At 40.7% G+C, this 12,950-nt stretch overlaps 1 protein-coding gene across 1 annotated transcript in view; it reads right to left on the bottom strand.

Annotated features, from left to right (window-relative positions):
* Nucleotides 1-313: 313 nt before the first annotated feature.
* Nucleotides 314-12,950, bottom strand: part of FAM78B (family with sequence similarity 78 member B) — a 181,959-nt gene continuing 169,322 nt past the window's right edge. The window contains exon 2 of the mRNA XM_068242664.1: nucleotides 314-973. Within this exon, the coding sequence (XP_068098765.1) occupies nucleotides 451-973 (523 nt within the window). The 3' untranslated portion in view covers nucleotides 314-450. The remainder of the gene's footprint in view (nucleotides 974-12,950) is intronic.

Genomic DNA, 12,950 nt, shown 5'->3' with positions numbered 1-12,950 from the left:
GTTTTATTATGTGCATGTTATTTAAATGTGTATACTACTAAACACATTTAGAAAAATATGTCCCTCAACCAGGGCTTCAAGTTGGGAAATGTCTGCTTACATTAGAGACTTATGACAGATATTTTACTTTGTTTTAGACCTTCAATTGTTTCTTAGTGTTTCCTGTTTTAAAAAGCACAGGATTCAAATGTTATCTGTAAATTAAAAATAAGAACTTTGAGGAGGACACTGACACTTTTGTATGATTGATATTTTTACTGCTTTTAGGTCACAGGCACTATGACCAATTATGTTTAGATAAATATACAGTATAAAACATTTATACATTTTCAAAAATGTGCACATCAAATAATTACTGCTAAACGTTTTATCAGTCTTTGACCCAATGCTGTGAGTAACTTTAAAATCGTTGTCATAGCTTAGCACTTGTTCATCATAGAATAGCTGGTCTTATTTAGGAGGAATAACAATTACAGGTTGCCCTCTTTTTGGTCTCCACATTAGCACCTGTGCATCATTAGCATTAGGCTTCACCAGTGCATTGGCTGGAATTTGCTCCATGCGGCTTAAAATTCTTGGCTGCTCCTGCTTAGTCCTGCCCACCAATCGAGCCCGTTTACCCAATAACTGGGAAGGATCCACCTCGATATCCACCCTCATCCTCCATTTAATTGTCTGTAAAATAATCTTTTCCTTAGTGTTCATGTTCATTGCTACCAACCACGTTGTAAAACTTTGGTCTCTTTTGATTCTTGTGAGTAAGGGCACATTGTTTTCACTGACAGGCACTGCCCACGTCACGCTGGGGTAGAAGTTGTCATTCATGCTGACGGAGAATCTGGAGATTTTGTTGGTGGGACCCATAAGAGTTACAGTTTCTGTGGTGTTTCCATACCAAGGATAGCTTACTCCATCTGAGTCACTGATGGCTTTCACTCTTCCTTCCCTCAGATCAGGGAGCTCCCAGCTGGACCTAGAGAGAAATAAAATATAATGACTGAGGAAAATAATATATTCATGTTCTTACTTATTCTATTTAAATATCGCTATGATAACAGTGAAAGGAAAAAAGAAAGGTCAAAAGACTCGCAAGGCACAACAGTGGGGGTAATATATAAAAATATTAAGTAAATGAATCTAAATGTATGGATAGGTACAGGGACCTGCAAGATATCAGAGATCTGCCAGTGTAGTAAACAGCCAGTGGAACAAGTCCTAAATCATCCATTCAGCCCTGAAGCTATTTCAGTTATGAGGGAAAGTTTGCAAAACTCCAGAGATTATATCTGAACTTTTTATTTGTCATTTTTCAAGAAACAACATGAATGGCATTTAAGGAGTACAGGAGTCTGACATTTCAATCAATACATTAGATGTTCACATCAATTATGGTATAGCTTTGACCTGCTCTGCTGTATAAGAATACAAGTAAAAACGTGACCTACTCATCACAATATCATTTAACTATATCATTAATTAAAGACAATTTAGTAGACTTAAATTGGAAGTGAGGAATCCGAGGAGGAACCGCACACCACTGTGGAGGTGCTGGACCTGAGTAACAGTTAATGATAAATCCAGAACGTCCGCACACTCATATGTAGACTTGGTCTACATATGAGTGTGCGGACCTTCTGGATTTATACTTAAATTGGAAGTGTTTGACTTCGTAATTTGGACCTAAAAAGGTATAAAACAGATTGTCCAAATTCTTAATAAAAATGTAATCACACCGTTTGAAGCGTTATACCATCTAAACAATTTTACTAATTATAAAAAAATATATATATATTTGCAGGTTATAGATAAAATAAAATTATAGATATGCTGTACACATAACTATATCTTTTTTCTACTAGAAGGGAAAAAAATGTCAACATTATAAAGTCCTTGTGCTCACTCAGACCCACCCACCTTGAGATTCTTCCGACGATTTTTCCGACGACTTTTATTGAGCAACGAGTGGTCATCTACGCGATCTCGCAATGTGGGTACAGGCGCACCATCATGCGTACATCGCTTAGCGTTGTGCAGCATTAAAGTTGGTCACGGCGGATTGGATCTTTAACCACTTAAGCCCGGGGGGTGTTTATTTTTTGCATCTGAGCAACTTTCACCTCCCATTCATTTTCCAATAACTTTATCACTACTCCTCATAATGAATTGGTCTATATCTTGTTTTTACGCCACCAATTAGACTTTCTTTGAGTGATACATTTTGCTAAGAATTATTTTATTCTAAATCCATTTTAACAGGAATATTAAGAAAGAAATGGAAAAAAAATCATTATTTCTCAGTTTTTTGCCATTATAGTTTGAAATGAATACATGCTACCTGTCAGGATCTCTCCTGTAGCATGTTCTGTCGCTTGCAGTGGAGCTGCAACTGGGCAGTTCTGACTTGTCTGCTTGCATTTGGTTGCGCATTCGCAGTGAGTCTTATTGTCATTTGCAATCACTCTGCAGTTCAGAGCAGTTCAGGATGCTGTCAGGATCCCTCCTATTTCCTGCAGTTGAACTGCAGCCAGATAGCCCTGGATTTCCTACATGCATGTTGTTGCATAGTACTGCATGTATTTGTTATTATAGTCTTTCAGCTAGCAAATGGTAATCAAGCCAGCTCAGGATTGAATGATTACCATTCAGCTGTGTGGGAATTTGCATACCTGCATCCATTGGCAGATTCCGGCATAAAAGTCTGCTTCCCATTTCAGACCCTGCCCGACATAGCGTTCAGCTCTCTGAGTTGTGGTTGGGTCTATGCTGTGAAAGTTGTTATTGTAAAAATGTATAATGCCTTGCTGTGTATTTTCATGTCTGCTGGACGTTTGCTGACCTGTGGGTGTCAGTAAAGTCCTTCTGATCCTGATAGTTTGGATTCTGCCAGCACCACGTTGGTGACTGGTAGTATTCCTTCTAGCCTTGTTCTTGCCTTGTTCTTGAGGACGAACTATAGCAGCAGTTGCCATTAGTTATGCTCCTACCTGTTAGTCTTGTCTATCTCAGTGTGAATGTTGCCATCGCTGAAACAGCGACTAGATTGGCTGAGCATTCCATCTGTCTGTCTGTTGTCTGTCTTGTTAATTGTCATTACTTGTGCTTTAGCTAGTGAGTTATTTGAGAGCTAATGCCTTGCTCTTTATTTTCATGTCTGCTGGACCTTTGCTGACCTGCGGGGGTCAGTAAAGTCCTTCTGATCCTGTCAGTTTCTGTAATATTGTATATTGTTTTGTGTTCCGACCCTTGCCTGCCTCTTGACTACAAATTTTCCTAGCCCTTTTGTATTACTGCCATGTGATCTATCGTGTATGACCCAAGCCTGTTACCGACTACTTCTGTTGTGTATTATTTCACATAGCATCTAGCCTGATAGGCGGCCAAGAGCTGCAGTTGCTCTGGGCAATCTTGCTCCCTTGTTCATTACTCCTGTGTCCATCTGTGGAGCCTCTTCCATTACCCAGCTACATAGTCTGGAGCACACACGCTGACTCAGAGTATGCATCCCCAGCATTATACTACCATAATTAAAACCCATGTATTTTATTTGCCTATTTGTCCCGCTTATTACACCATTTCAATTATGTCCCTATCACAATGTATGGCACCGATATTTTATTTGGAAATAAAGGTGCATTTTTTTCAATTTGCATCCATCGCTATTTACAAGCACATCATTTAAAAAATTATATTAATATACTCTTTTGACATGCATATTTGAAAAAGTTCAGACCCTTAGGTAACTATTTATGTTTTTGTTTTGTTTTTTTAACAGTTTTTTTTTTTGTATTAAAAATTGTATGTGGGTAATTTTTGGTGTGGGAGGTAAACAGCTCATTTTAAATGTAAAAAAATGTATTTATTTATTAAAAAATGGATGTGTGTGTAGTTTTACTATTTGGCCACAAGATGGCCACAGTGAAAAAGTCCTGGAAGCGTGATCGTACGCTTCCAGGAAGAAGAATAAAGACGGGGAACTTTTTGTAACTCAGAAAAACCGCAGCGTCTGATGAGACGCTGTCGGCTTTTCTGCGGGGGGCTTCGATCAATGAAAGGGATCTACAATCCCTTTCATTGATCGCTGGGCTAACGGCCAGTGGTGGGAGCACGCGCGGCCCATGGGAGTGCGCGCAGCCCAACTGGACGAGAATGTTCGTCCAGTTGGGCTTAAGTGGTTAAGATCCCCAACGACTCCTGCACAAAGTACCACGATCGCTTGAAATCTTTTTGCGCCCGTTGTGTAACCGGCCCACCGGCCAGAAGATGGAGAAAGATGGATCGGCGGAACGCTCATCATCAGGGAGACTATGCTGAATCCATCTGTCTGCATTGCAAAAAGAGTGCTTACCTTTACAAATGCTGTCTGTAACTCACTGTACTAATCTATCTATCTAATCTATTTATGTTGGTATTACATGAAGCAGGTCTTTTCAGTGCCTAATACACATGCCGTTCAGTGTTGTATTTGGGTGCTGCCATAGGCTGTAATATTAATTACAGCTATAGCGGTGCAGCCCAAAAGATGGTATAATTACTGTAATTTTGGTGGCAGCAATAGCCGGATCCTGAATTACGCGTCCATAAAGTGAAAATTAGGTAATCATTAGGGGAATATATTTGATATATCCCCTGAGATTACCTAGTGCAGAGAGAGCCATCTCTCTCCGCTTCTCCCTGCGACAAAATGACATGCAATGGGATAACATGTACCTGGTGTTAAACCCCTTAAAATGATTAGATTTCACAAATCCCAATCAAATAAATGTTGGAGGAACTTTCATCACATAGGTCATCTAAACATAATAAAACTAGAGAGAGCCAGAAAGCAGACATTCCATCAAAAGCTGGAGTTACCTTAGTTACCAACTAGAATTTTATATACAAATAAATGCATGGTAGCCTAGGTCAACAAAACCGTTCACAACAATTTACCATATTTTGGAAGTCTTGGATAGATTGGACAAGTAAAAATAACAATATAGTGAAGTAGTAATGCATTATTACTTTTATTGGAGGTTTTGCTGACACCCCTGAGGTGCACTAATACCAAGCAATCTTTCTTGTGTTCTTATGATAAACATTAGATAAGCCATGTTAGAATGTATCCATATAGTATAAGTCTAATGACTAGACCAGACTGCTCAATGTTACATTGTAAGTAACATTTATATGTTTTAGCTGTGTACTTTATGATATTTAATTTTGTATACAGTAAGTGAGATTACAAAGAGGCATGCACACTCACAATATTGCACTCTATGCTCTTATGTACTTCCTGTATTCAACAACATTCTAGTATGCAGAAGACATGCTTTGCATGCTATATAAAAAAATGAATCTAAATTGGTATTGTTGTTCTACTTAAGCATGCTTAAAGTACACCTGTGACTTTAATGAAAAAAATAATAATCAGATACTTACCTTGGGATGGTGAAGTCTCTAGATCCTAATTAGGCTTCCCGATCTTCTTCTGCAGGCCCAATCCAGTGCTGGCTCCCCTGGAGAAATGGCCACCATAATATTTACACTTGCCTATCGCGCAGACGCACTAGTGGACTTCTGCTTGGGCTCTGGCGGAAATAGCCAAGCCCGATTGTGTCCACTCTACTATGCAGGCATGAGCCATCTGCACCAGCACAGTAGAGTGGAACCGATTAGGCTCGGCTATAAGCTGATACTGCGCCTGCGTGAGGCTCATAACAAGCGCCAACAAGGGGATTTTTATGGGAGCCAGCACTGGATCCCCTCTGCTGAGGAGGATGGGGAAAGCCTCTCAAGGTTCCAGAGGCTTCCCAACCCTGAGGTAAGTACCCCCTAGGGTCACTTTTTTCCTTCAGGTACACTTTAAAGCAAGTTAAAATTAGTCTCTAACCAATAATGCAACATCCCTGTGTTACTGATACTGCTCCTGTTCCAAAATATAAGCTTATCAATGCCAATATTTACATATAAAAAATCAACCAGGAGCAGCCATACACTTACCTGTAGAATCAGCAGTAATAGCTTTTATGTACATTATTCAAGCAGAAATAAACACACACTGAAGCTTGCTTACTATGTGCATGTGCTCTAGGGGCTGGGTTTCTTGAAAGGCCACAATGGCCTGGGCCTTGGGTGGCTACTGCTTCACGAAAAAGGGTTGCTGAATATAAAAGACAAGGCTGTAAATGGGGAGCAACATTTGGAAGAGGAGAAATGTTGCTCAAAGGAGCTGTTCATGAATGAGCATTGCTATAATGGATATTGCACGCAGAAGAGCGGGCTACACATGGAAGGGGAGGACGCTGTTGCAAATGGATAGGGAGCTGCAAGAAAGTTGGCATGGGGCAGAAAAAGTATAAATCTGGTGTTGAGATCTACATTACAAGTGCTTGTATTCAGGGATGAGACAAAACAGTTTCACAAAATCCACATCTGCTTGACATGCATGAGTGTGCAGTCCATGGCAGTTAAAGTTAAAGAGACTCTGTAAAGAAAAAAAATACCCTATGGGGGATACTTACCTTGGAAGTGGGAAGTTTCAGGGTCTCAATGAGGCTTCCCCCTCCCATGTAGCTCCAGGGAATCCAGTGCTGGCTCCCCTGAATCCTGCCCCGACAACTTGACAAGGCTTAACTTATTTACCTTGACGGGATCCAGCGCAGGCGCAGTAGCACCTCTTTGTTTGGGCTCGGTGGAAATAGCTGAGCCTGATCGTATCCACTTTACTGCACAGGCGCAAAAGGACTCCCGTCTGCACAGTACAGCGGATCGATCAGGTTCGGCTATTTCCGCCTTAACCCGAATAAAGAGCGGCTAGTGCGCCTGCACAGAATTGTGGTAGGTAAGTATTTACCTCACCGCACTTCGGGGGACCCTGGCACAGAGGAGGATGGGGAAGCCTTGTTAGGGTCCAGAGGCTTCCCCCCTCCCGAGGTAAGTATCTTTTTTTATTACAGATTCTCTTTAACCTACCTATGTTTCCACCTCTCATTGCTGCACCGCACGCTGCTCTCCATCTTCCCAACACTACCAGATGGACAACATGTGCTATGCCAAGAAACCATGAAATACTGCATACTAGTGAAAGAATGGCATATACGACATTACCGTCTCTTGAAAAACGATAACAATGCTTTATTTCATAACATGATACAATTCATAAAACCAACTAAGATCAATATAATGAATCTCTTCCCATGATCAACTAAATAAGAAATTTGTGAATAATTCACTTTGTTGGGTTCAATGTAAAACTGCCTCCGTACTGAACCCAGGTTCTGTCAAATGGACAAGTTGTGCAAAAAAGACCGATAACAGCAATATAGCATCATACAGTAAACAAACAGTTAAGGTGTTAATGCAGGTGGCCCTTATTCCATGGAACATCATATACAGTATATATTGTACTAGTTAAGTGTATGGCAGGTACAGGGAAATTGCATACTATATTAGATCAGACTAAGGTATCAGCATCAGCAATAGTAATATTTAAAGCATCACAAAGGAGACTGTGAAGAACCCCCTCAGATGCCGCACATATATTGCGGGTGTTACTGCCCACTTCCGCAAAAGCTTTGTGTCTGCTGAAAATATTTATGTGAAACAATAAGTTGCATGTGAGGGTTTGACATGTGTGGAAGTAGTGGAGTGTAGAAGGGATAGGGCTTCAATAAAAGTGACTTTGAACTCCATACGATCTAATAATTCAAACATATACTGCCAACTTAGCTGATGAAAGACCTAGTATGCTTCTAAGCTCAGTAATAGTGCTGGGGTATTATTAAAGCAAAGGGAGTCTACAAGAGGGAGTTAATGACTAGTGTTATCTCATTCTTGCCTGAAATATGTAAATCCCACTTGATCCTTGTCTATCAGTCCTGGAAGGATGCCTGCTAGCTTCAGGGCCAAAAAGCTTAGTGAAGACTTTGAAATCTCAATTTAATAAGGCAATTGGTCTGTAAGTACCATAGGCTGTCTTATCCTTTCCAGGTTTTAAAATCACACATAAACAAATGCATAAGTTAAGGGGGAACATCAGAGCAAGATATCATTGTGTGTTGAATCAAGTAAGGTTTTAATATTTCTTTAATTGTTTTGTAATTTAAAAAAAAAACAGGATCCTATCTGAGCCTGGAACTGTATATAAGGACAGTAATTGTAGGTCACTTAGACATGAATTTGTTAACTTTCCTTTATCTAGCAGTACAGGCCTCCATAAAATGTTTCCAACTCATTGGTTATTTGTTTAGGCCATAGTAGGGATTATAAAATGAATGATCTTGTATGGTATATAAGAAAATGAGGACAACAAAGTATTTTCATCATTAAGTGTGGCTTATTTGCCTTCTCATAGTACTGCTGACTTCTCCATTAAAGCGATGTGGCAGCATGAGAACCCATCAGATCTTTCATCAGTTGGCTTCCGTCTACGCAGGTAAATTGCGCCCTCTATGTATCTCTCCAGCAGCTGCTGGAGAGATACGCAAAGAGCGCACTTCTCTTACGTCAGACTGGAGTTGAATGATGGAAGTGCGGGGACCCGGTACTGAAGCTGCGGGCAGCGGAGGACGGCGGCTTGAAACTGATCGGAGAGTATGGGGCTGGAGGAAGCCCCAGGTATGTATAAAACATTTTGAATTATCCAGCTCCGAGTCCCTTTGAATTGACTTTTTTATGAACTGTAACTAGGGCTTATTTTGGGAGTAGCGTTTATATTTAAAGCATTTTGAGAAATCATGCTAGGGCTTATTTTAGGGTATGTCTTATTTTCAGGAAAACAGGGTAGTAGAGAAGTCATCCCTACTCTGGAGTTATATGCATCTGAAAGTCCTTCTGTTTTTGCCTATTATGGCCATTTAGGAACTTCTATAGCTGCTTTATAACTGTACACACAATGTTGCTTATTCTTTTGGTACAGTTATTTGACTACTCATGTATTTTTGGCTGTGTTCACATATAAATCTGTACACTTCGAGGTTCAGTCCTGTCCTGTCAGTTTTGTATCAGTTTTGCCTGTGTTTCTATGGCAGTGTTTACACATAAAAGGTGTACATTTCCGGTCCGTTCAGGTAAAACCAATGCCCCAGGAAGCCCCAGGTATGTATAAAACATTTTGATTAATCCAGCTCTGAGTCTCTTTAAATAGTCTCCAGGCATCTATGGTATACATTTTAAAAAGTAAAATCAATAGGCAATAGAATGCAGCAGGACAGATAGTCCTCTCACAAAGGAAAGTAGGCATCCTCATAAGAATTTCACTCAAAAGACTCCACAAGACCAAAACAATAGGGGCTGGCAAGTGCCGTGCTCTCTGTAAATTTAGATTGTTGTACATGGAAAAGGAAATACAGTATATTCTGGCGTATAAGACTACTTTTTAACCCTTGAAAATCATCTGAAAAGTCAGAGCTCGTCTTATACGCCGGGTGTCATTGATGCCGGGTGATACGCCCTATCCTGTTACCGACTCTCAGATCTCGCTGCTGAGGACTGCAGTGAAGTGGCGCAGGCGCACATGTGAGTCTGAGAGGCAGAGAAGGAGGTAAATAGTATACAAGGGTGGGCTAGAAGGGTGAAAGAGGCGTGTTTTATAGGCACAGCATGATCTATTCTTCCATACCACTCTGATAAACAGGTAGACAAGGAGACCTGACCAATCCACTTAGGGAGAGGGAGAGTTGACCAATCCAACCAGTCAATCGCCTATATACTGGGTACCACATACAGTACAGCACCAGTATCTGTTCATACATAGCACTAGTATATGATTTTTTAATTTTTTATTTGGTGTGCGTTGGAAGAGAGATAGTCTTGTACGGTGAGTATATCCCAAACTCTATATTTTAACTGGAAAAGTTGGGGGGTCGTCTTTCACGCCCAGTCGTCTTATACGCCGGAATATACGGTAGTCATTTATTATATATTCATGATGGAATTTAGAGTTTAGAGACTATATTTTAATAAATATTTTTTTTCCAGAATGAATGTAAACTGTTGTTCATGGAAAAATAAGACATTCCCTGAAAATAATCCCTAACACATCTTTTGTAGCAAAAATTAATACAAGACCTAGGCCCATATCCAATTAACTTTTTCACCTGAGTTTTCTCCTTTGTGATATTTTTAAAGGGACTCCGAGCACCTCTCATGGGCATGCCTTTAAGACTCCGACCAGTACTGCAAAGTACTTAAAGATGCATACCTTTCTGTAGCTTGTGCTCTCCTCTTTCATTTGATGCCCGAATCACCATTCTACACCAAATAGTTTAATGTTTAATTTAAAAATTGCTGCTGCCATCTTGGCTCTGTTATAACTTCCGGGTTACCCCTGTCTTCTCTGTTAGAGAAATGCATCACTGAATGAAGCAGGAAGAGGAAGTGAGGGAGAGGAGGCTCCTCCAGAGGGGTCATAGCACGACTTTGTTGGAAGTCGTCTGGCTTAAAGGCATGCCCATGAGAGGTGCTCGGAGTCCCTTTGAATTTATCAATACAATGCCTTTTAAGCCACCAGAAAGCAATAAAGTACCGATACTTGAAGAGATTCTGTAACAAAATTGTCAGCCTTAGTTCTTCTATCCTATAAGTTCCTTTGCCTGTTCTAATGTGCTCTGGCTTACTGCAGCCTTTCCTAATTGCACTGTCTCTGTAATAAATCTTATCTCCTTTCCTCTGTCGTGTCTGTAGGGCTAAGGATTGAATGTGTGGAATGTGCAGGGCTACTTGTGATTGGATAGAAGCGATACACACCCTCTGCAGGCCCCCTGCAGGCTCTGTATGACTCACACACTCTGCTTATGTGCGCCTATCACAAGCTGGTTAGTTTGTTTGTAAACACTGCCTAAAACTGGCAATTACAAGCCAGGATTGCAGCAGGGAGTGGCAGAAACAGCACAGAGGGGCCCAGGAGAACATAATGAATAGAATGGTATGCTTTTTGCTGTAAAAATTTTAGAGTACAGATTCTCTTTAAAATAATTTTGTCAGTTCTTTTCAGCCTACCTTTCGGTACATTTTCAGTTGAAAAGTCCTGAAAAATAATTTTAAATAGAAGATAAAAATGTATCGCTAGGAGAAAACTTGGAAGAAAAAGTTAATTGCATATGGGCCCATGTGTATATTTAGGGAAGCACGGTAACAATCAATGTGAGTTGTAATTTACCTTTAAAAAAAAAAAACATCCCTGAGAGTTGTGGCTGGAATCAGGGAAAACACACCCAGCCAGTTTAGATAGTAAGGAAGAAAAAGTGGAGCTGATTTATGAAACTTTTCTGTTGAATTATCTCACCTTACTTATTAACTCAAAATGTATCTCTCCTAAATAACTCATGATTTATCTCCACTTAACTCATGATGTATCTCTCCTTAATTGACTTAACCCATGGTTTACTTCTCCTTATTTGACGTAACTCATGCTTTATGTTTTTATTTCATGAATTATCTCTCCTTATTTGTTTATCTCATACATAAGCTAAGTTACAGTTAAGATGGAAAATAAGTAGGCTTTGTGAATCAACCCCAGTATGCCTTATACCAAAGTCACACTACATCTGCCAGTAATTATTTTGTCTTAAGGGGCATTAGCTTGTGGCAGGCCAACATTGATGCAACTGGGCATTTGCCTGCATCAGCTGTTTAATTAGCTTCTACGATTTAACAGTCCTACAAAAAACAAACAAACAAAAAAACAACAACTTCACAGTCTGTAGGGAGGGACAAATGTAACTTTAAAGGTGGCCATACACTGGTCGATTTGCCATCAGATTCGACCAACAGATAGATCCCTCTCTGATCGAATCTGATCAGAGAGGGATCGTATGGCTGCCTTTACTGCAAACAGAATCGATTTTTAGCATGAAACCGATCGCAATCTGTGGTGGTGCTGCCGCTGCTCCCCCCCCCCCCCCGCATACATTACCTGCTCCGGCCAGCACGAGTCCCCGCTGTCACTGATTGATGTCTTCTTCTCCGCTGGGTTCAGCTTTCCGGTCCGGCTGGCTTCACTTATTTCTGTCTGGGGAAGTTTAAACATTAGAGGGCGCTCTACTGTTTAAACTTCCTGCCGGGATAGGAAGTGAAGCCAGCCGGACCGGAATGCGGAAACCAGCGGAGAAGAAGACATCGGTGACAGCGGGGTCTTGCGCCGGCCAGAGCAGGTAATGTATTGCCGATGTATTGCGTTGGTCGTCTGGCATTCAAACGCCGATATCGACGCACTCCCGACCCGCCAGCGATCGAGAAAAATCTTCCACAAGGACAGCTCGACGGGAATCAACGGGAATTATTGATTTCGGATGAAAATCAATCATTTGCGTTTGCATTTGCGCAACGATTTCACAGTAGATTCGATCACAGTGATCGAATCTGCTGTATATTGCTGGGAAAATCGTTAGGTGTATGGGCCCCTTAAAGAGAATCTGTACTCTAAAATTCTTACAATAAAAAGCATACCATTCTATTCCTTATGTTCTCCTGGGCCCCTCTGCCACTCCCTGCTGCAATCCTGTCTTGTAAATGCCATTTTTATGCAGTGTTTACAAACAAAAAACATGGCTTCTAACCAGAGTATGATACGCTGAGAACAGCTTACTTTGTGACTCATGCAGAGCTTGGAGAGGGTGTGTTTAGCTTCTGCCAATGACAAGCAGTGCTGCGCATTCCACACATTCCAGCCTAAGCCCGACAGAGACGACAGAGGAAAGAAGATAAGATTTATTACAGAGACAGTGCAACTAGGAAAGGCTGCAGTAAGACAGACCACATTAGAACAGGCATAGGAACTTATAGGATAGAAGAAATAAGGCTCAAAATTTTGTTACAGAGTCTCTTTAAGAGCACTTTCTATCTCTTTAGATATCTTGCCAGCATCTGAGCACAATACTATAAGGAAATCAATCTCTAAGTAAAGAAAGAATCCAGTTCCTTGATCTACAAGGATATATGCAGTCACAGGCTAGTCATCAGCATCAAACAAA

The sequence above is a fragment of the Hyperolius riggenbachi genome, chromosome 6 (genome assembly GCF_040937935.1).
Source record: "Hyperolius riggenbachi isolate aHypRig1 chromosome 6, aHypRig1.pri, whole genome shotgun sequence".
NCBI lineage: Eukaryota > Metazoa > Chordata > Amphibia > Anura > Hyperoliidae > Hyperolius > Hyperolius riggenbachi.
The sequence above is the reverse complement of the archived record's forward strand: the minus strand, read 5'-3'. Positions and strand labels throughout refer to the sequence as shown.